This window comes from Gasterosteus aculeatus, chromosome 5 (genome assembly GCF_964276395.1).
Source record: "Gasterosteus aculeatus chromosome 5, fGasAcu3.hap1.1, whole genome shotgun sequence".
Taxonomy (NCBI): Eukaryota; Metazoa; Chordata; class Actinopteri; order Perciformes; family Gasterosteidae; genus Gasterosteus; species Gasterosteus aculeatus.
Window position 1 is genome coordinate 9,182,931 of NC_135692.1, and position 23,014 is coordinate 9,205,944.

Genomic DNA, 23,014 nt, shown 5'->3' on the forward strand with positions numbered 1-23,014 from the left:
AGGACGTAAAACTGATAATAGCATACGTTTGATCGCTCTCAAAATATCCCTATACGAAAAATGTTCTTATTTCCTTGTACATAAGAAAGTGTTTTACATCTTGGTTTGCTCCCCGTGCGTTATACGCACGAAAGCAAACCATTCCTTCCTCTTTAAAGAAGCCCCTGAGCCTAAAGTTAATATTAAATGAAGGAAATAACTTCCTGTCCAACCGGAATCCATCCACTCCTCGGTTGAACAGCATATCCATGATCAATTTGGTGCCTATTGATTAAGGCTGAACTGGAGATGGTTCCACAAATAAAACCATCCGGCGTCCAGACGATTGAAAATCAGCTCAAACCACAATGTCTCGGGTTGGAAGCAGAAAATACACAAGCACCCTTCAACAAAAAGCATCAATTAAGAAAGTCCACGGAGGAGCAGAAGATGAGAAAACACGTCTGAACGGCGGCGAGCCGTTGCGTAAATGATGCCCGTCCTCACCATCCACGTTTGAGCTGAAACGTGAACTTGTCTGACATGTTTGAAGACGGCCCCCCTCTCCGAGGAAGGAGGGACTGCGACTTGCACATCCACAAGTTGTTTGGTGTGCACGAGACCTCCCCCAAAAAGCCCGTGGCGTATAAAAGCCAAGCTAACTTTGTTTAGGCAGTAGGGAGTTTCTGCTAGGGTCTGGATTTGGAGTTACACACACCGGACCCTACCCTGTATGAGTGGTGTCTGAGGAGAAGAAAAAACAAAGGATTCCCCCTCTGTCGCAAAGAATCTACATGTCTAATATTTAGACATGTTCAGCTTTGTGGATATTCGGTTAGCGCTGTTGCTCAGTGCAGCAGTGCTTTTGGTGAGAGGTCAAGGCGAGGATGACAGTAAGTAACCCTTTCAAACGTTGCTTTGAGTTCTTTTCGGACTGTGGCATGTTGGAGAGCGTGCAGAGGATGCTGAGCGGTCTGCTGGAGCTGAACGTCCTCCAGTGCGCTTTAGATTCGTGAACGTTATTGCAGTGATGCGGTTTGTGCTTTTTTTTTTTTTTTTTTTTTCGTTGGAGGGTGGGGGGCGGCGGGGAAACTGCAAAGGAATAGAGTTAATATGATCGTTTGCTGCTCTCACGGACGTGCGCGTCCACACTGACCGTGCGTCTTGCGCACCGGAGCGCAAAACTTTGAGGGGAGCAGCTGCATTTTCTCTGAGGCGCAGTGACAGGACATTTGAAGAGTTGAAGCAAAAGTTTAAATCAAATTCAAAATGCAAAATACGTTTAAGGAAGTTAATTGTTAATTGCCTTCAGAGTAGTTTTTGCACAGGTTTTTAAAAATTCACAAATATGTGCCATTGACTGTGGACCCTGGAACGAGGAGTTTTCTCTGTAGTTTTAACACCAACGCATCAAAAAGTGGGGAAAGTTTTGAGGGGAGGACCAAACCTGATAAAGCGGAGACCTTACAGCTGTTTTACAGTTGGAAACTCGCGCACAAACGCTTCGTCCCGCAAAAGCATTTTCCAGTTTATGTAAAACTTAGTTTTGTTAGTTGAAAAAAAAGGACAATGGAAAAATCGCCGAAGTCTGACGTCGACACACAAAAAAAAGTCTAGACATCCATTAATCACCAGCTACAGAAGGGCGGGGAGGATCTGGTTTTGGAGGTTGTCAGCGCCGCTCAGTGGCGCACAGTGGAACCGTGCATCCATCCTCTGAACCTCGCCCCCCCTCCCGTACCCCCTTCCACCGGCCCAGCAACACTACCCCCAGCTGGACACGTGATTAGGCCCACTGCAGCTTTCCACTCTTGAACTGCGTCTGATCAGAAATGTTGTATATTGACTTTTGTTTCATTCGTTCTGTTGCGTGATGAGGGCCTGTTTTCTAAGGTTTACCAAGCGCAATAACTTGTACCTCCTGTTTATGGAAGCTGGTGTTACTATACTTAATCAAAAACAGCACATCTGGGGATAATCATTCTCCAAACACCAGAACTAAAACCAAGACTTTAAAAGAATCATTTAATCATGTTTCCATGACTTTTTCCATATCTTGATGAAGCCAAAACATGATGAAGCTATAATTTAGCTGAAATAGCACGTTGAAGAAGGTATATATGCTATATACATTTATATTTTCAACATTTTACAAAATCACATTAAGAACTCCAAAAAAACTCCAAATATGTCTATATGCAAGAGGCCAGAGCTGATTACTTTACTCAAAAGCGAAAGAACATTTGTGAAAATTAATCTGAATGCTATATTGCTCTGCATGTCTAATGTCTGATCTGTACCTGTTCTAGTTACCATATGATGCACACCTGTGCAGGTGTAGCAAGGGCTAACTAAATCTTACCGCACACTGTACATAATAGAGAATAGACAACATCACGCTTGCTCTCTTTCCTCTTCTATTTCTTCTCAGTTTGATGCCCAAACTCACTGTGGTTTATTTTTGACCCCTCAGGGACGTTCGGCAGCTGCACATTAGATGGACAGTTGTACAACGACAAGGATGTATGGAAACCAGAGTCGTGCCAGATCTGCGTCTGCGACAGCGGAAACATCATGTGCGACGAGGTGATCTGTGAGGACACGTCCGACTGTGCCGATCCCATCATCCCAGACGGAGAGTGCTGCCCAATCTGCCCCGACTCCGATGGTACTTCACCTTCACCCTCCCTTCACCAATTCGGTGGTTTAATTAGCATTGTGGCGCCACCTAGTGCCTCCCACCTCACCTCTGACCAACCCCGTCTCACTGGCCACGGACGGACTGGAGGCCCTAATTCCTGCCGGCTCTCCTGAGGATTTTGAGAAAAGAATCAATTTGGATTTACCTTTTGTTTGTCATTTTCAATATGCATCCTCTGAACGGTGGATTTAACCTGCTCTTTGGGGAAATCTGGCCGTGCATGAGTAATTTCACAACACGCATACCTATGAGGTGGCACTGAAGGGTGCAACAGATGTCACTTCTCCCAAAAATACATTCATCATTTATCATTTATTATACCTCTTTACCACTACAGAAAACATTAAGAGGCCGATAAACATGCGTATGAATGCGTCTCATAAATATCCAAGTGATGACATTTTCTTCTTCTCCGTTGCTACCGTAGGAGTCCCGGTCCCAGATGACTATGAGGTACTGAGCCCTTTAATATGGTTTCAATTGATTTAAAAGTGTGATAAAAGTACATGTGTCTCTTTGGAGATGCTGGCATGGCCTAGTGAAGTTAGTCACCACAGCTGCTTGTGTTCAAGATGGTGCACTTTTTATAGTCTGTATGAAACATTGTCGTGTGGCTCATCACTATTTTTTTGTCTACCCATAGCAAACAACGGGAGAAGTTGGCACCAAGGGAGACCAGGTGGGTTTACCCTCACTACCGTGCACCCATGTTTTTATTATAATTGTCGTAAATATTTACCACAAGGACAATATATTGGTGGTCTTTTAGTGTGAAGTGAAACGCAGACTGACATGTTTCTCTGTCGTGTTTGCTATTATTTCATTAACCACAATTTCAAATGTGAAAATACACACAGCGGTGTTACATCTTTTATGAGCTTGTTGAGTATATAAACCAATCTAAATGCTGTTCAAGCTACTACGACATCATTTGTTTTGATGGCCTTTAATAATTGGGCGACAAGGTCAACAGGTCATCAAAAGTTTAAAGGTCAAACAGTAGGAATTGATTCATCAATGATGGATTAGTATTTAACTGATCATTTCGGAGAAGACAACTTGTAACAAACAGATTCTTAACCTTTTTGCAAATGTACATAATTCAAAATCAGCGCCGCTACATCGGGTGGAAATTACAGATATGTGCAGTCTTAACAGTGTCATTTGTTAATATAAACAACCATTTCATAGAAAAGACTAGTCGACTTTGGTTTGGTTATAATAAAGTCAGCATGGCAAGAATGAATTAAAATAGAAACATTTAGTAATCTGTGAAGTGTTGCTAACCGGGTCGGCCTTACCTTGCGACAGGGTCCCGCTGGTCCTCCTGGCGATGATGGGTTGGATGGAGAGCCTGGTATGCCCGGCCTTCCCGGTCCCCCTGGCTCCCCTGGCCTTGGCGGAGTAAGTATCCACATCCAGGATTTACATTTTACAGATCGCTCAACTCTGTTAACAAATGAGAGACCCCTTTAAAAAAAAGAAACATGGTAGGCTCATTCGTGATATGATCAACGATCATTCTGCATTTTGCACAGATGATTTGTGATTAAGATTAAGATGAAGCTATTTAGTGGGAGTGCAGACAGCTCTCTGATCCTCTTACTCTATTAGTGGCCCAAAGCGTTTACAACATTTGCCTCAATATCTGTGAGAAAGATTCAGTGACTTTTCAGGTGTCACTTTGAAATACATTGACTCGAGGGTTGTTTCTCCTAAACTCACCCTGTATCTTTTCCCTTTTCAGAATTTCTCTCCTCAGATGAGCTACGTTGACCACTCCAAATACACTAGCCCACCTCAACCTGGTCCCATGGTATGAAGCTTTTGCTCTTTCTCACTTTACCTCTGTTGTTAAAGTTACTCTTTGGACTGAATCTAATGGATCTGTGTCTCATCGACAGGGTCCCAGGGGTCCACGTGGTCTTCCTGGATCAATCGGCGCCCCTGTAAGTAATTCAACAAAACATTTGGCCAGTAACACTGCATCCATGATGCATGCATAAACATTATAGACGACATTGCATAAATATCTGTTATTCTTGTTGTCCATCAGGGTCCTCAGGGTCCCAACGGCCACCCTGGTGAGCCCGGTGAGCCCGGAGCCTCTGTAAGTACGCAAAATGTTCTGCAAAATAAATGTCTAACCCCAAAAAGTAATGTGTCCCTATTTTTAAAATGATCCTTTTAATGTATTTTTATTGATAATATGTTGCCTCCTACGTTCTACTTCCTGTTTCAATCGCTGACACCGAGTTTTTGCAACTTATGAATACTTTTACATTTACTTTAATTAGATTCCTATTCATTCTTTTCTTGTTGTTGTTTTTAGGGTGCTATGGGCCCTCGTGGTCCCAGTGGTCCCGTTGGAAAGAACGGAGATGACGTAAGTGACCTATTGATCATTTTCACCCCTGCTGGTTGTCATTTCCATTCATGAAACAGAGAAGGAAAGACATTTAATTGGTTCTTGTAACACAACACTGTTTTGCATATTGTTCTGGATACGTCACAACTCCTCCTTCGTTATTCATTAATTGCCTCAAAGATACTAACGCAGGCCGCTAACCTCCTCTCTGTGTCTTAAAACAGGGTGAGGCCGGCAAACCCGGTCGCCCCGGAGAGCGTGGAGCCGCTGGCCCTCAGGTGAGTGACGCCCATTGAGGGCAAAGGTTTTAAAAGGATTTTAGTAGTGTTCAAACTCTGCAGGGGCAGAGAGCTCCGTATGTCCATTGCAGGACATCGTCACGCGTGAGACATAGTTACTAACTTGTCTCTTGGTTTCCTCCCGCAGGGAGCTCGTGGATTCCCCGGAACCCCCGGACTCCCCGGCATCAAGGGACACAGAGTGAGTTGGGAGGAGCATCGGCTACTGTTTTTAACTGCCGTGACGTTGCCCCGAGGTGACCGACTCCCGTTTGACTTTGTGCACAGGGCTTCAGCGGTCTGGATGGATCCAAGGGAGACGCTGGACCCGCAGGTCCCAAGGTAGGATAGCAGGGCGTGCTCCTGACAAGGAAATTGACACAGAAATTGCACCTAAACTTCACTCTGAACCAAATCCCTCCTGCCATTGTCCACAGGGAGAGAGTGGCGCATCTGGTGAGAACGGTATCCCCGGCGCATTGGTACGTTGCCGTCAGATCTCCATCTGTTTATTGACACGTACAACACTGATCAATGCCTCCAAAAAACAGAATCAAACGCCAAGCTAATATTGTCCATTTTATCGTGGTCTTCTCCAGGGCGCTCGTGGTCTCCCCGGTGAGAGAGGCCGCCCTGGACCTCCTGGTGCTTCTGTAAGTGTTGTGGTTCCTCTCATTCTACACGTTGTTATATATTTTTGTGTCCATTATTTGACGTAGGTACGATTCCTGTAAATGACTTTAATCTAATCTCCGACTGCTCTGCAGGGTGCTCGTGGTAATGATGGCAACACTGGTGCTGCTGGACCCCCTGTAAGTGTTATTTTTGTGTTTATTGCTGAAGTGCATCTAATTAACATTCCATGAAATGTACAGATGTCTGTGTGGTTGTCTGCTAACATCACCGTGATTGTTTGTTATTACTTTTCAGGGCGCTACTGGTCCTTCTGGTGCCCCTGGATTCCCCGGTGGTGCTGGTGCTAAAGTAGGTCACAACACATTTTTAAGATCCAATCCACACTAGTTTGTTCTTATTGTATATATTTAGTTTTATTGTGTCCTTTATTGTTTCATCCATGTTTAAATTGAACTTTAGATGATCTATCTTCTCTATCTGTTTGTTTTTATTGCCTTTCTTCCGTCAAAGCACTTAGTAAACTAGGAGCTTTATGAGCAATGTTATTATTATTTGACCAAAAACATGCACTGACCGACAGGCTTGAAAAGGTCTCTCCACCTTAGAGAAGTTGCTGCGCCGCTGTGCTTCACTCATTCCCGTCCAATTAAATCAACAACCGTATTTTATTTTTGTTGCTGAACCCTTTATAACTTACAGCTACAGCTTGGTCCTTCACACACGGGTTTCCCCCGGCGGACATGGACACTGTTTTAACATGCAGTGCGTTAAGTGGGTCTATAAAGATTAAGCCCCCGTCCCTCCACTTGTTTGTTGGGAGTTGTTGGTAGCCAATATCAAGACTTCAGCCACCAGATGGCATCAGTAGACCACTAATAGCCCCCATAGCTGTCGCTGCCTCCCCCTCCCCATCATATCTACACTACACACACACGGGTTATTTGCAGTAACAGGGGTATGCATATACCCCTATGGGCCAATTTAAGATTAGTGGGTTGACTATTTACCCTCTTTATTTGTACTGTAAAATCCAAGTTCAAGCTGTATTCTAGTATAAACGTATCTTTAAAATAATGTCCCAAGATGGGTTATTGATTGATTGAGAAGCTTATACTATTCATGTTTTCTGAGACTGCGTTGCTTGCTTCGGCAGGGAGAGACCGGCCCCTCAGGAGGCCGTGGAAAGGATGGACCCCAGGGAGCCCGTGGTGAGGCTGGTAACCCAGGACCTTCTGGACCTGCTGGAGCTGCTGTGAGTTTAGAAACAGGAATTTCCACATGGCAAGGACTAATACAAATGCTAAATGCAATTCAGTGCTAAACGCATCCCCTCTCAACAGGGTGCACCCGGATCCGATGGCTCCCCTGGTGCTAAGGGTTCCCCTGTAAGTATCCCGCTCACTGATCAAGTTGAATCCTGCACATGAGGCGTTCCTGACACCCCGACTCTCCAACCCCGCAGGGTGCTTCCGGTATTGCTGGTGCTCCTGGTTTCCCCGGCACTCGTGGTCCTGCTGGAGCTCAGGGAGCCGTTGGTGCTCCTGGTCCCAAGGGTAACAATGTGAGTAGGGCTGAGCATCTGAGAGAATCTGGGGATACGTATCACGACACAACGGTTACGAATATAACGTAATTATTAGGGCATGAATTTTGTCCGGCTGCACAATGCGTTTTGTGAATTCAATTTTCTGTATTCTTTTCTCTCTTACCCGCTTCTAGAGATTATTTTAGGGACTTCTATAACAGCGATGTAGACTATATTGTGGTTTTTAAAATCTAACTATGGGAACACCATCCACTTATAAAGATCACAGGGCCACATATATGAAATCTGGAAAACACGGATCGCCATTCGTTTGTTTTATTTAGATTCACTCTTCTTCACTGTAACCTGAGAGTCAACATTAAATGTGTGTGTTCTGCCAACAGGGCGATCATGGGCTTCCTGGTCCTAAGGGAGAGCCTGGTGCCAAGGGAGAGCCTGTAAGTTTCACAATTCATCAATCTATTTTATTTTTGTTTTTTTGGGATGTATGTACTCTTGTAACCTTCCTCTTCTCTTTTTTTTCCCAGGGACCCGCTGGAATTCAGGGACTTCCCGGCCCCTCTGGTGAGGAGGGCAAGAGAGGAGGACGCGGAGAGCCCGGTGGTGGTGGACCCCGTGGACCCCCTGGAGAGCGCGTATGTTGCTCCTTCGTTTTACCGAACCTCTGTTGGATATTGTAGGTGCATCGAGAAAAACAATGCAATTATTTCTTGATGCCACTGGGAGCAGCCGTGGAGTTGGATATCCATCTACCTCTGTTTTTGAAAAATTACTAATGTTATTCAGTGTTCTTTGAAAAGCCTTCTGAACATTTACGGGTACGCTAAATTCCCAAGGGGATTTACCACTCAAAGTCCGAGTGCTTCCACCACAGTTGCTGACATTCTTGACTGTCTGTGTTCCCTCAGGGCGGCCCTGGTCCTCGTGGTGCACCTGGAGCTGATGGAGCAGCCGGAGGCAAGGTGAGCATTTTACCCACAAGTTCCCGACCAGGTCACGAGTATGTTTGTAAAACTGGCTTAACGTATCCACACCTCACACGAGGGAACTATAACCGGCATGAGAAGAGATTCATTTGGACACATGTTAAGGAAATGAACCCTTCAAGTTAACTGAAAGTAATTTGGGTCATAAACCTAAACCACTCGTGAAGAGTTACCCTGACTTTGGCCCCCGCTTTTGTGACAGGGAGCCCCCGGTGAGCGTGGTGCAAATGGCCCAGCAGGAGCTCAGGGAGCAACCGGTGAGACCGGTATCTCCGGTGCTCCTGGCGCACCTGGATCCAAGGTGAGATCTGCAAAATCTTTCTTTCTGTTGAGCTCCCACAGCACACTATAGCAAACTCACCGAATGGCCTTTCTCTCACAGGGTATGACTGGTAGCCCCGGAAGCCCCGGCCCTGATGGAAAAAGTGGACCTGCTGTAAGTACCGACTTCAAAATAGTTTCATATAGATGACCACGTACTCAATGTAACAGAGAAAAACTGTGGCTTCTAAACAGTCTGTTTAATCAGCATATGAGTCTCTTCAGTATTCTCCTTATTGTGCTGATCTTTAGGGTGTGTCTGGACAAGATGGACGTCCCGGACCCGGTGGCCCTGCTGGATCCAGAGGACAGCCTGGAGTTATGGGATTCCCCGGACCCAAAGGAACCAGCGTGAGTTACCAGCCTGAGTCATTTTGTTTGGAAACACCAAAAATAGAGCTTTCTCAGAAGGTGCATTGTAAATGATACGGCAGACTTAAGTGTGAATTTTGTTCTTTTTAACAGGGCGAGTCTGGTAAGGGCGGTGAGAAAGGACCAGATGGTTCTACCGGACCTGTCGTAAGTACTACCTGTGCAAATCAAACTCTCATCAGTGTGATCAATGTTTGCCATTAAAATGAAAGCACAAAAACAGTTGATAATTGAGTTTGGTAATGCTTTTGTTCCGCAGGGTGCCCCTGGCAAAGATGGTGATGTTGGTGCTCCTGGACCTTCCGGCATTGCTGTATGTATTTCACTTAACTTAACATAAACTAAAAAAACATGAGAGTGTCACAAAGTTTCTCATCATTGGCTTGGCCTCTCTTTCTTCAGGGACCTGCCGGAGAGAAGGGAGAGCAAGGACCCGCTGGACCTCCTGGATTCCAGGTCGGTTTTGAAAGTGCTCTTTTTTTGTCGTTTAGTTGACGTACCTCTGAGCAGCGCCACTTGCTGACTCCAAAGTTTCTCCTTCTTTTCGCAGGGTCTTCCTGGACCCCAAGGTGCTACTGGTGAGACTGGCAAGCCTGGCGAGCAGGTGAGAGTCACAATGCCATGTGCTGTACTTCAATCAGTAAAAAGTCCAGAAATACTTGACGTAGACAGATATAATGTTTTCTGGTTTCTCATGGGAGGTCCCTTAATTAATTAACTCCTCTCTTCTTCAGGGCGGTCCCGGTGAGCCCGGACCCTCTGGCCCATCCGGACCAAGAGTGAGTTCAGTCTACGTTTTGGAAACAAAGCATTTGCCTCCCCTCCATATTAATCACTGTTCCTCTGGTCTTTCGCTATATTGGTCATGACCCGTGTGTTCCTTCTCTGCGTTAGGGAGAGAGAGGTTTCCCCGGTGAGCGCGGTGGCAACGGACCCGTCGGCCCAATGGGAAGCCGTGGTTCTCCTGGCCCTGCTGGTAGCGATGGAGCCAAGGTAAGTAAAAAGAAAAGGAAATAAAGCACAAAAACAGCTTTTGAAATAAAAGAATAACCAGTAACAAGGTCAACTAGCGACACATATAAAATAGCAACATGTAACAGGGAAGTCTTTTTTTTTTTAAAAGCCACGCTTTTCTTTTCTTTTTTAATTACACCCAATATTTCAGAAATAATACACAATAAATTATGTTATCACTATGTAAGACAGTTATCCAGAATCGTTACATTGTATAAAATATTAATCACAAGCAATATGCCACCCCCTCAAACTCTAGGGAGCAAAAGTGAGCAAATCTATACTTTTTAAAACATTTATAATGCTAATGCCTACTCCTTATTTTATGATGATAATATCAATTATTGGGGAATTTTCTGGAAAGTGTCATATGAGCAATGATTTACTAACATGTGGTCCAGCTATTGCCAGCTTGAGGATATTGAAGCCTTCTCATATTCATTCACATTTAGAGCTGAGATGATCAGAAGAAAAAGTGTCTAGCATGGCCACGTTTTTTTTATGCTAATCACACCCAACCTGCACTCTCTTGTCCTGTCCTGTCCTGTATATTTCCATTTAAAAGGCAGTCTTCAGTTTTCATTCCAGACCTTACCAACAGGTTGCATTCCATTATTTGCAACCAGGAATAGCAGCTTTACTTTTGAGTAGTAAATTCTCACTGGGCTGCAACACAGCCTGGAAGGTGGAGCCTCAGAAAAATCATGACAAAACCCTTACTAAGAAAACCGAAAGGACAAACAATGCTCTTCATCCTTTAGTATCCACCACTGGTGTAGATAAGAGAAAGAGCAAAATGATTAAATGGATAGTTTCCAGCACTCACACACATTAAGACACACAAGAAGCTGCTGCAGAATCCTAACTTTCTTAACACTAAAACCATTGGTTCTAAATACAGTCTGTGTTTTAAAAAAGAAAAGCCAAATTATCCTTTTAGCTTCGAAAGCCTTGAAAAAACATGAAACTTTCTGCACTTTCACTTGACATTGTTGTGAACAAATTCCAGTGGATTGTCACCTGCAGCTGATTGAAAAAGCTCAGTAATTGATAATGTGTCTATATATTTGTGCAGGGAGAGGCTGGTGCTGGTGGTGCCCCCGGTGGTCAAGGAGGCCCCGGTATGCAGGGAATGCCCGGTGAGCGTGGAGCAAGTGGTCTCCCCGGCATCAAGGGAGAGAGAGTAAGTATCAAACCTGCACAGAAGATGACCCATAGGGTAAAATAACCAGAAAAGTTTTTGATTTTAGTTCCTTGTTTTCAGATATTTAGTTGATTTTATTTAGGTTATAATCAAAAAACAATTGTAGATTAGATATCCAATGTGTGTGAGACAGGAAGTGAGACCAAAGTAACGAGACACATATAAAGAAATAACATACGGTTAAATCTCTCTGATAATTAGTCAATTAAGAATGAGCAACATATGGGCTCTTTTTTATAATTAAGGATGGGTACCTGTGAAAAAAAAGTTATTAATAAACATTCTCTCTTCAGGGTGATGTTGGAGCCAAGGGAGGTGATGGCGCACTCGGCAAAGATGGCGTGCGTGGCCTAACTGGTGCTATTGGACTTCCTGGACCCCCTGGTACTCAGGGTGAGAAGGTGAGACCAAGTTAACACATCAGTTATCCAGGTCAATGATCTTTGCTAATTTGTTTTGCAGCCTCTCTCTTTGCATCTGTTCATACATAGTATATCACTGAACATACTTATCTCAAATGGTACGATAGTGGGGAAGGGAGGCATGAGTCATTGATGACATTATTTGTGGATATTTTCTATTTAGATTTGGTTTTTGGCACAGCTTTCTCTGGTAGGACTTGGGTTAGAAGTGTTTAGGATGAAACCTGACCTGGCCTTCTTCTCCCCCTCTGGTTTTAGGGTGAGGGTGGTGCAGCTGGAGTTGCTGGACCCACTGGTCCTCGTGGTTCCAATGTAAGTGCACCTGATCAAGGACTTGATGGAAAACATGATCACTTTTTACTGTATCTTCACCAATAGATATGCAGAGCATGATGACAGGTGATCATGAAAAATGATTAAAAAATGTTAATTACTATAACAGGGAGAGCGTGGAGAAACTGGACGTCCTGGAACTGCTGGATTTGCTGGACCTCCTGTAAGAATCTGGCGTGTTTTTTTTTTTAATGGATATCTTCAAAGCTGGACACAATAGAGCAAGTTGTCTTGAACTGTTTCCTCTCTTGCCCTCCAACCTCAGGGTGCTGATGGTCAGCCTGGGGCCAAGGGAGAGTCTGGTGAGAGTGGACCCAAGGGAGAAGCTGGTGCTCCTGGACCTGCCGGACCTGTTGGAGGTTCTGGTCCTCAGGTAAGCCCACATGCCACACAAATGCATATCCATAAATGAAATCATGAACGCCACTGCCAACCTTTTAACTTGAGTTCCATATTTCTGTTTAATTATAAATGTTTGTTCCTGTGTTGTTCATTTATTCATCATATTTTTGTCAATAGGGACCCGCTGGCCCATCTGGACCTAAAGGTGCTCGTGGTGGTGCTGGATCCCCTGTGAGTATCCCATCAACATGTGGGATTTGGTAGAATGAGATGCCACAGTGATGATCATGATGATTGTGGAACCGGTCTTGCTGTTTTACGCTCCCATCACTGTATCTCTTCCTGTGTGCAGGGTGCTACTGGTTTCCCCGGACCCGCCGGCAGAGTCGGAGCCCCTGGCCCACCTGTAAGTTTCACCTTGTCCGTGTAACCAGAAGTAAAAGCCAACACAGTCTGTTTGCACGCCACCATTGCCTGACCGGAGTCATCTGCGTGTCTGCAGGGACCTGGCGGAGCCCCCGGACCTGTTGGAGCCGTTGGCAAAGAGGGAGCAAGAGGAAACCGTGGTGAGACTGGTCCCGCCGGTCGCCCTGGTGAGGTTGGCAGTGTTGGACCCGCAGGACTCTCAGGAGAGAAGGGATCTCCTGGCCCCGACGGAGAACGTGTGAGTTGTAATTCTGCAATAGATATTCTGTGAAGGAGGTCCAAAGCCTAAAAGGTCCCTATGGTGATTTGTTTTGTATTGTACGCCTGCCGACTGAGCACTGTATCGTTCTGTGCAGGGTCCCAGTGGTCTACCTGGACCCGGAGGTATTACTGGAAGGCCTGGTCCTGTAGGTATAACTGGACAGCGTGGAGAGCGAGGTACCATAGGAATTTCTGGACCAGCTGTGAGTATCCCCCAGAATCAGAACTGAAAATAAATTGCATGATGTTGACATGATGTTGATTTCAATTCTTTCCACTCACCATCAGGAGGTGACTCTTGTGCGTGTAAATATAAGTCTGACTACATAGAAGTCTTTGAGAAAATGACCCTACTTTGAACTTGATTTTCTCAGTAAACATTGTAAACTGTATCATGATGACTAGGTCCATTACTTATTTACAGTCTATGGTTAGGGAGCTTTGAAAAAAAAGTAATATTCCCCAAAACTGCAGTATCTCTAAATAATTTCTCTCAACCAAATCACCAACAAATGAATTCACTGAAATTTTCTTAAAAAACTTGACTTCCCTTTCCCACAACCGCATTTCCCGAAAAATGTATGGAGCCCCCATGGGGAGACCTGCTTACCAATCCTCTTCTGCATATTATTTCTAAAGACCTCCTCAGAACTGACCTCTCTTGTCTTGTTGCTCCTCAGGGCGAGCCTGGAAAGCAGGGACCCTCTGGACTTCAGGGAGCACGTGGACCCCCTGGGCCCTCTGGACCTGTTGGACTGCCTGGTGCTTCTGGAGAGGCTGGTCGTGAGGTACGAGGCCTGTAGAGTACTCACACGATTGAATGCATTCAGTGGGCAACAGGGCGTGTATTAAAGCTGCCAATGACGATTGACCTCGCTGCTCTTCCACAGGGATCTTCTGGTCACGATGGTGCCCCCGGTCGCGATGGAGCTGGTGGCCCCAAGGTACCCCTCCTCCTATAGATACAAAGTTCTCAACTTTCTGCTGTGTTTTTGGTCTCAGCTCTAGTATCTTCAGTACAGCATATCTTCTCAATAGAAACTAGCTTCAAGCTGCCTAGCATTGTCTCACTGGAGATTTGCCCCCTATAGGGAGACCGTGGTGAGACTGGTAATAGTGGAGCTCCTGGATCCCCTGGTGCTCCTGGAGCCCCCGGAATGGCCGGCCCCTCTGGCGCGACTGGTGACCGTGGAGAGTCTGTAAGCCCTCTTCCAACTCATCTGGAAATATGTCACTAAATTGCAGATAACTTTTCTTTTGATCTGAATTTCTTTTTACTCTCCCCTTTGTTTAGGGTGCCGCTGGCTCTGCCGGCCCTGCTGGCCCTGCTGGTGTCCGTGGTCCCGCTGTATGTTTCATCATTACCTAACATCATCAATAAGCATAATATTTGAGATATTGCTGCAGTCTTGTGATGAATCATGACCCTATGAACCTGAGATGGCGCGTTGACCTCCCGTTGTTGCCGTTCAGGGCCCAGCTGGTGCAAAGGGAGACAGAGGAGAGGCTGGTGAGGCTGGAGAAAGAGGACACAAGGGACACAGAGGATTCAGTGGCATGCAGGGTCTGCCCGGCACCGCTGTAAGTAATTGCTTCAAGTAGTAGAGTAGCGAAAAACTCTGTCAACTTAGCACAATGTAAACAATGTAAACATTCTCACTTTCAATGCGTAATATTTAATATTCATCTTATTCCACATATAGGGAAGCTCTGGAGAGAGGGGACCAGCTGGCAGCTCTGGACCTGCTGGACCCAGAGTAAGTAACCAGTTTCACAAAAAATGAATTCACTTCCAATCAGGTAGTTGTGGAGTGCCAGTTTTTAGTCTTCCACCACAGAACAAAAAACATGCAAATGATCCGCAGGACATATTCTTTTCAAAACAAAATGGAAAATCATTGAAAGTAAGTGAGTGTGAGTTATTTAATTTCACTCATTTAACTGTTTTTGCTCCATAGGGACCTTCTGGATCTAATGGTTCCCCTGGTAAGGATGGCATGAACGGTCTGCCTGGACCCATCGGACCCCCTGGACCTCGTGGTCGCAATGGAGATATGGGACCTCATGTAAGCACTATGACCTTTCAAGCGAACTACTTGTGCATACAGGCACTTCCTGTGTCTGCAGTTTGTAAACCTACGGTGTGATCAAACAGGGTCCTCCTGGACCTGCTGGACTTCCTGGAGCCCCTGGAAGTCCCGGCAGTGGCGGTGGATGGGTGATCCCTCCTAGTATTGTCAAGGGACACGATGACTACCGCGCTGATGACGCTAACGTGATGCGCGATCGCGACATGGAGATCGACTCTACCCTGAAGACCCTGACCAAGAGGGTTGAGAAGATCCGCAGCCCCGATGGTACCCAGAAGACGCCAGTCCGCATGTGCCGCGATCTGAAGATGGCCCACCCTGAGATGAAGAGCGGTGAGTGCAGATCAAAGCCCCGATGGATGCTTTTAGATGAAAATTAGGATGAGATTTAAATATTGTATGTTCCTCTATTGCAGACCAGTACTGGGTTGACCCCAACCAGGGATCCATCCTGGATGCCATCAAGGTCCACTGCAACATGGAGACTGGCGAGACTTGCATCTACCCCAGCGAGTCCAGCATTCCCATGAAGAACTGGTACCTCAGCAAGAACATCAGAGAGAAGAAGCCAATCTGGTTCAGCGAGTCCATGACTGGTGGATTCCAGGTAAGAAGTCTAAAGCTTTCCCGCTCTGAATTAACATCTTCCTTGGAGCTGTTGGAACAAAGCACATTTGCAGTGACAGTAAAGCCCATTCACACCTTCACCTCCCTTCACCCCGCAGTTCCAGTATGGCAGCAATGGAGCTGATTCCGAGGATGTCAACATCCAGATGGCCTTCATGCGCCTGATGTCCAACCAGGCCTCTCAGAACATTACATACCACTGCAAGAACAGCATCGCCTACATGGACTCCGCCAGCGGCAACCTGAAGAAGGCCGTGCTTCTCCAGGGACCCAACGAGGTCGAGATCAGAGCCGAGGGCAACAGCCGCTTCACATACAGCGTCAGCGAGGATGGCTGCACGGTGAGTTTTATTTATTTTGAAAGTTCCAAAAGAGGAACCACAGACAAAGAAGACGGTTTGACTTTCGGTATCTGAATATTCTTTTTTGTTCCTCTCCACAGTCACACACTGGCACATGGGGCAAGACAGTCATCGACTACAAGACATCAAAAACATCCCGCCTGCCCATCATTGACATTGCTCCTATGGATGTTGGTGCACCTGATCAGGAATTTGGCGTCGAAGTTGGCCCCGTTTGCTTCTTGTAAAAAGAAAGAAAAATGGACATGACATTGTTGTTTTTTTTCTAGCAGTCATCTCTAAACCTTTTTTCTATGCATTCAAAACTCATTCGGCTGCCATTGGTCCACATGCTTAAAACCACTCTACGGAAGACGATGTTTGTGTTTTTACAATCAAGTTTTTGGGACTGCTTCTTCAACCAAAACCAACCACAAGGACACTTTAAAAAGAATCTTTTGTTTCCGCTGGCAACAAGAAAATAATATATATATACTTGTGTAAAATTTCCCCCTGGAGATTAAGAAAAAAAAGATCCACACACCCAATGAAACACAGGTCACTTTTGCCATTTTTCTACCACTGCGGAAGGACATTGAAAACAACAAGTGATGTGTACCATTTTTCTGGTGTTAAATAAATTGTAAAAAGTGTGCAGTGTCTTCTTGTTGTAAATTCTTGAGAAAAAAAAGAGAAAACACCTGAACGTTGCGTCAGATAAAGACCAGCAAAAGGAGCCAAAACAAAGAAGCTCACCTTTTCGCTGCAGTACGTAGATTACCTCATTACAAGAAGGCACCGCTGTTTTTTTTTTTCTAAAATGAAAAGGGAATTTTTTACACAAGTCTATTGTGGGGAAATCAGAAACATTCAAAGGTGCTATTACCATTTCAATGAGGTCCAGATATTGGTGTTTGATGGTGGAACTCCATACTGTAATTATTGCCACTAATGCCTGCAGATCTTTTGGTGCTACTAAATTGACTTATTGTCTTGTTGTTTATGCACGGCAATTGTTTTCTTCTGAAGTGTTCTGAAAAGGTGATCACTGCAGATGTAATGCATGCAATCATGTTTTTGTAGATAAAAGCAAGTGATTCTGGTTCAATATCATTTCCCTGCACATTTGTTCAGTGTTGATCCATCTGTCTGTTTGCCTCCTTGTGGAAAAACTCCTCTTCACTAAAACCAAAAAAAAGAAACAGCACACATCTCCCACCCTGTTGTTAATGTTTTTGTCGATGTCTTTCGCAAAGGGTTTCTTAAAAAAGAATTTGAAGCAGACCCACTTTCATGGTTTAAAACAGAGATTCTGTACTTATTTTGTACATGTATAATACATTGAGATGTTTTTAATTATTTTGGGTGCTGAAATAAAGCATGTGAAGTGGTCTACTCAGTGGCTGAGTTTTCACTGTCCTCTTTTGCAACTGTTGTGAAACTGAATCAGGTTTTTGGAGAGTTACACCAACGGTGCATTGCACATGTTCTAATAGAGAGAGAGAGAGAGAGAGAGAGAGAGAGAGAGAGAGAGAGAGAGAGAGAGAGGAGCAAAAGGCTGTTTGTGATGCATTGAAAGCTTTAGGAATCAAATGTTCCACAACAATTGCACTGAGAACATTTCTATAAAGCAGCAGTGAAAACAAGGCCAATTTCCAATCATCCAACCTGGCTTTCCTTCATCAATACACACACAATTGTTACTTTTTGACTAAATATGCACATAAAAGTTCCTTTTGAAATCTGAGATATAAAAGTCAGCAGACTGCAAACAATCCAGCATCGATCAAGCATGTCGTTTTTAGGTCTCTTTTTGTTTTGTTTTTCACAATCACTTTAAAATGGGCAACTGGATCTGCATAAGAATGATGTTTGTCCACAGAACAAATTGAGTGTCCGACCTGAAACCTGAAGTGGATACACTGATGACCCCTTCTGGAAGTTTCCATAACAGCTGAATCAAATAGAAAAAAAATACTTTTGGCACAAATTTGTTTTTGGTTTAAATTCTGTCATCAGCAAAAGCAAAGCTTTCCTGTTTTTTAAAATGTGTCTCAATTTAATTGCCCTCTGACCTTCTAGGCCTTGCTGAATAACAATGGAGAATGTGGCTTTTAGTATTTTTTTATTGGTAGCAAACGATGGAATATATCATATTATGAATGGCAAATAACAAAGAAACAAACAACTTTTATTCTATTCTAATGGCACGAAAGATCAAATAAGATACATCTCACTGCAAATATAGAACCAAAAGCTGGATGAATGACTCTTCATTTCATTTCATTTCCTGAAAATCGAACAAATTGATTTAGACTGTGTTCTTGGAATCATCCTCAGTAACCAAAGAAATAACATAAATACAAAGCAGAAAGTATGAAGGACTGTAACAGGACGTCCTGTGATCAGGTTTACCTGGGCAGCGTGTCACAGTACGGATCACTAAGAAAACAGGAGAATAACAAAATATACATTACTATTTAAAAGTTACACAACAGTAATAACGATCTCAGGGCGGGGTCCTTACTGCTGGGCCATGATGAGGGGGATGCTGGGGCTGTCCGACTGCAGCGGTGAAGCTCTGTCTCCGGTCCGGCTGTTGAACATGGACCGCGTGGACAGAGGTGGAGGAGCGCCGCGGTCTCCGGCCATGTTCCTCAGCTCGTCGGCGTTCCCGTGAATAGTGTGGTGGTGGTACAGCTGAATTCTGCAGCACGACACAACATCACACGTCAATGGCGAAACCCAATGACCGGTGGGTTTCAGCATTCAATACCACGCTGAGACGATAGTGCAAGTTCTTCTTTTATTGCCTTACTTAAGTGAAATGATGTATCAGCAAAGTGAAAGTATTGATTGTTCACTGTCAGTGATTTACTTTTATCCATACATCTCTTCATTTATATTCCTATTACTAGCCTACGCTGCATTATAACTTCTTTATGTGCGGTTGGTTTGTTTTATCGAAATCAATACATCATATTATATAAGATCATCATACTGGACAGGAAGCGGAAGAGACATTGTAAAAATAAAGTTGCACATATTAGGGAATACTCATCTGAAGTACAAGGACCTCCAATTTACAGTACCTAAGTAGATGCACTTGTTACATTCCACCACTTATCAATGCAGACATGTCGGTAAAAGCATCAATCCCAGAACGGAAAGCAATGTACTCACTGGTTTGTTCTTGCATTCCTTTTTGCACTGGGAAAAAAAGAAAGAACAAAATGTAAATTCCTTGTTGCAGTTTATCAGGATCAACCCAAAGCTTTGAGTATTTGCTTAAACGGTCCATTCGCCCACATAACATCCTCCCAAACCTCCCGGAAATGCATTTCATCGGGAAAATGTTTTTTTTAACGTGGTAGAACCGACTCGTTAATTCCTTCATTCGGTAGATTTCAGAAACATGCGTACACTCCCTCTCGTCTGCCAAACATGATGTAGGCCAGCAGCAGACAGAGGACGATGGCGAGCACCAGGGGCACGATCACCGTCACGATGTAGTCCAGGAAGAAGTCTCTGCTCGGAGGAGACTCGGGGGGGCTGAAGTCGCCGCCGTCCTCCAGGATCCCCGAACCCACGGTGGGAGGAGGAGGAACCGGCTTCCTCTTCGTCAGATCAAACTGCAGGGAGGAACAAGGCGGAGGTCAAAGACATGTTGTTTAAATCGGGACCCCTTTCATCTTTGGGTTTAGAGCATTTAAAGGTCGTCAAATGGGAGAATTTGCTGCTATTCTCGGTTGTATTTGAATTAACAAAATAATAAAAACAAAAATACATTGTAACATTATTTGTGTGAAATGCATTTGAAATGTGAGAGATTTACATTGTCAGGCCCTCAGAAGCGCCAAATATGCATCTGAACATTTGTGGATTTTTAACATTTTACTGTGATCACAAGTTGACACAACTTTGAATTCTTTGTCTTGTAAAACGGAAATTTCATTTCGCTTAATCAGACGGGTTATTGCAAATTTCCCAACTGTGGGACTTCTCAAGGATGTTCTAAGCTTATTTTACAGTAACTAAATGTAAAAATAGGTTGAAGATAGATGGACTATTCTTTTGTAATTCAAATACTCTTTAAAGACAATGTCATTCACGTCTTCCACGAAAACCCACGACACAAACACCGCTTTGCTCATTCAGAGTCATCAGATACTTTTTGTTGCCTCACCAGCTGCGTCTGGCACCAGGTGATGCAGTTGGCGGGAATGCTGCAGAATTCGCAGCCTTTTGGGGCCTTGACCGTGTCCCCTTCTCTGCACTGCTTTTGATGCTCTGTTGTCTTCACACTCAGCAGACAATGTGAGAAGTACTGCTCCGACCCCACCTTCACGTACACACTGACACAGAATTAGATGTCCGTGAACGCGCGGTCGCTCCAGGGTTTGAGAATGACAGCATCTGGGATCTCTCGGCTCACCCTTCAAAGTGTCCCGGCAGGGGGAGGGGAACTCTGCCGCCGCGGTCGAGGGCGCTGGTGACATTGACGATTTCCAAGGCCTCGGCGTCCCACATGTTCTGTACGTCCTGCTTTATCTCGTCCTGGACAGAAGAGGGCAGCACCTTCTCAATCTCCCTCAGCTTGAGGAAGAACTCTGCTTGGAAGGGCAGCATCTTCTCTGTGAGTAACAGCAGGGACGTTACCTTCGCACTCAGTAATTTAACTGCACACGGCTGCGTTTGTGATGTCATTTAAATGAATCTCACCCGCTGTGGCTTTGATAACGAGTATGAGTCTGGTTGCTTCATAGCTCCGTTTGTTGATGGCGTAGATCTGTCAGAAGAAGGATGAGAGTTTATCCGACGTGGTTTTCATATTATTTTTCTTTTTGTGATGTTTGGGGCAGTCGAGAGGATGTCTGCTTCTACTAGATTTTCTTCTTTTCTGCTTCTGAACTAGCTTTTCTACATTTCCCTTAATGCCTCACCTTCTTCTGATGAATAAACTGATGATTTCTGTCTGTTGAAAGTGACTTTTTAAATTCATTTTTAAAAACATAACTACAGTTATGTAATTACAGTTATTTACATGGACTAAATGGACTGTATTATAGTTGGATTTACCAAATGTTCCTGCTGTATCTGCATGTACAAAAAGCAAAACTACATATTTTTACAACCTCGACCTGTACTGTACTGACTGACTGACAAGTGGAGCCGTATTCTGAGGTTGCATCCTTAAAGTAACAAGTTTGATCGGGATAAAAGTGCTTCTCGGGTCTTCTTCAAATACACGTTTCTTCCGTTAATCTTTTTTTGTAAGAAAAGAGCCAAAAGACGACCCGAAATGTCTTGTCTGTTTTACGATGACTACATACCTCAATTACACTTTTTCCAGGAGATGTCGGCGTGCCGTATAGAAAGCCATTATCGTAGGGATGCCTCTGGGTGAAGCGCAGCCACTCTGGGAGGTCTGGGTAATTCTGCCGGTTGCACTTAAAAATCATGGGGTCATCGTACAAGTACCCACCTTAATTGAGTAGTGGAGAGATACACCAACAAAATAAATAAAGCATATTTGTCGTGAACACGTCTTGTAATGAGACAAGAAACAAGTCTTACTGTAGAGCTTAGACAAAGGCTCAAAGTCGTTCTGGAAAGTCTCTCTGAGCAGCTCATATGTGAAGAACCTCCCCACGGGGATGGTGACTTTGCTCTCTGCATTGGCCTCACACAAGGTGACCGCGCAAACTGTGTCAAGAACACGCCAAAAGGATTTTAAACGTGACATTGAAATTTGACAACACACAAACTTCTGATGCTGGATACTGAAGAATGATGTCACACAATCCTCTGATTCATGGCCCGAATGTTGCCAACAACAGATACTGAAAAAAGAAGCTATCCAGGGATGTCATTATACACAAAGTTAAGTTGTTTTTAAGAATAAAACTCGCCTGTGAGAAAGAAGACCCAGCTCCGGCTGCCTGCCATCTTGTTTCGGCCTTTGATTGACAGAGCCAAGCGGAGAGGGGCTTGGTCACTGCTAACGACAAGTCAGAGCTATTTTTACCTCGCTCACCTCATAACATCCGGCGGGCCGTCTGTGAGTGTGCAGGCGTGGTGGGAATACAGATATGGAGATATAAAATCATACGCGGAGTGGCTGTGCAGCCATGGTTTTTCCATGATTTAAGAAACTAAGTCCGTAAGCACAATTTTGTGGCGCTTAACTTGAGTATTTCTCATTTTTGGCTGATTTGCACGTACATTTTAAAGGAAGATATTGCACTGATGCATTAGATGGTTTCAGTTTGTGGATTTAACGTTTTAGACAAATAATCAATGTGATAAAGAAGTCTAATATAACCAACACTTAAATGGTATTTTTTATTGTTGGTATGTTATTTAATCAGCTACACACAATATCTATATATACATTCACGAGGTAACGACATTTCTGGTTGTTTTAAACTTTTTTTTGACAAAATAGGAGAGGATTTTTTTTGTGTGATGTTACTCTTTAAAAAAAAACCTGTTTACATGCCTCTTTACATATTACTCTTCATCTGTTTGATGTGTTTCCTTTATAAAATACTTATACGTCATGGAAGATAATACCTACGTGTAAGTACAATCAGTCACTAAATATCACATCTAACTGACAAAATCAGGAAGTTGCACTAAACAATTTGAACAGATTGCATAATGTCCTATATAGATGTTGAGGGAATGTGGTTCCTCTTTGTTCAGTTTGAATATATTCAAATGTACCAGTGGAAAACATTTTCTAAATACATTTACTTTTCCCT

General features: G+C 44.1%; 2 protein-coding genes across 2 annotated transcripts; one reads left to right on the forward strand and one right to left on the reverse strand.

Annotated features, from left to right (window-relative positions):
• Positions 1–569: 569 nt before the first annotated feature.
• col1a1b (collagen, type I, alpha 1b) lies at positions 570–17,646 on the forward strand. The gene is made up of 51 exons (XM_040177486.2): positions 570–872; positions 2,453–2,647; positions 3,108–3,133; positions 3,324–3,359; positions 3,992–4,084; positions 4,428–4,496; positions 4,585–4,629; positions 4,737–4,790; positions 5,013–5,066; positions 5,273–5,326; positions 5,475–5,528; positions 5,615–5,668; positions 5,764–5,808; positions 5,926–5,979; positions 6,094–6,138; positions 6,257–6,310; positions 7,116–7,214; positions 7,303–7,347; positions 7,425–7,523; positions 7,892–7,945; positions 8,036–8,143; positions 8,417–8,470; positions 8,697–8,795; positions 8,877–8,930; positions 9,068–9,166; positions 9,281–9,334; positions 9,447–9,500; positions 9,590–9,643; positions 9,738–9,791; positions 9,922–9,966; positions 10,082–10,180; positions 11,277–11,384; positions 11,699–11,806; positions 12,086–12,139; positions 12,270–12,323; positions 12,426–12,533; positions 12,680–12,733; positions 12,855–12,908; positions 13,005–13,166; positions 13,285–13,392; positions 13,870–13,977; positions 14,080–14,133; positions 14,281–14,388; positions 14,484–14,537; positions 14,663–14,770; positions 14,893–14,946; positions 15,148–15,255; positions 15,345–15,612; positions 15,696–15,886; positions 16,005–16,247; positions 16,349–17,646. The coding sequence occupies exons 1-51, from the start codon at positions 791–793 to the stop codon at positions 16,493–16,495; spliced, it is 4,338 nt and encodes a 1,445-aa protein (XP_040033420.2). The 5' UTR covers positions 570–790; the 3' UTR covers positions 16,496–17,646.
• Positions 17,647–18,355: 709 nt separating this feature from the next.
• Positions 18,356–22,264, reverse strand: sgca (sarcoglycan, alpha). The gene is made up of 11 exons (XM_040177489.2): positions 22,160–22,264; positions 21,825–21,953; positions 21,581–21,732; positions 20,970–21,036; positions 20,683–20,881; positions 20,434–20,602; positions 19,671–19,879; positions 19,431–19,457; positions 18,775–18,954; positions 18,663–18,689; positions 18,356–18,537 (listed from the first exon to the last, which is right to left on the reverse strand). The coding sequence occupies exons 1-11, from the start codon at positions 22,194–22,196 to the stop codon at positions 18,531–18,533; spliced, it is 1,203 nt and encodes a 400-aa protein (XP_040033423.2). The 5' UTR covers positions 22,197–22,264; the 3' UTR covers positions 18,356–18,530.
• Between the last annotated feature and the right edge of the window lie 750 nt (positions 22,265–23,014).

Bases quoted from the DNA above. Each gene is read 5' to 3' on its own strand.
- sgca (XM_040177489.2), bottom strand. From the start codon at position 22,196: ATGGCAGGCAGCCGGAGCTGGGTCTTCTTTCTCACAG. The intron at 20,603-20,682 runs GTGAGCCGAGAG...ATTCTGTGTCAG, and splicing joins CTGCCGGGACACTTTGAAGG to TGTGTACGTGAAGGTGGGGT. The intron at 19,458-19,670 runs GTACGCATGTTT...TTTTTTTCCCAG, and splicing joins TTTGGCAGACGAGAGGGAGT to TGCAAAAAGGAATGCAAGAA.
- col1a1b (XM_040177486.2), top strand. From the start codon at position 791: ATGTTCAGCTTTGTGGATATTCGGTTAGCGCTGTTGCTCAGTGCAGCA. The intron at 15,613-15,695 runs GTGAGTGCAGAT...CCTCTATTGCAG, and splicing joins CCACCCTGAGATGAAGAGCG to ACCAGTACTGGGTTGACCCC. The intron at 15,887-16,004 runs GTAAGAAGTCTA...TTCACCCCGCAG, and splicing joins CCATGACTGGTGGATTCCAG to TTCCAGTATGGCAGCAATGG.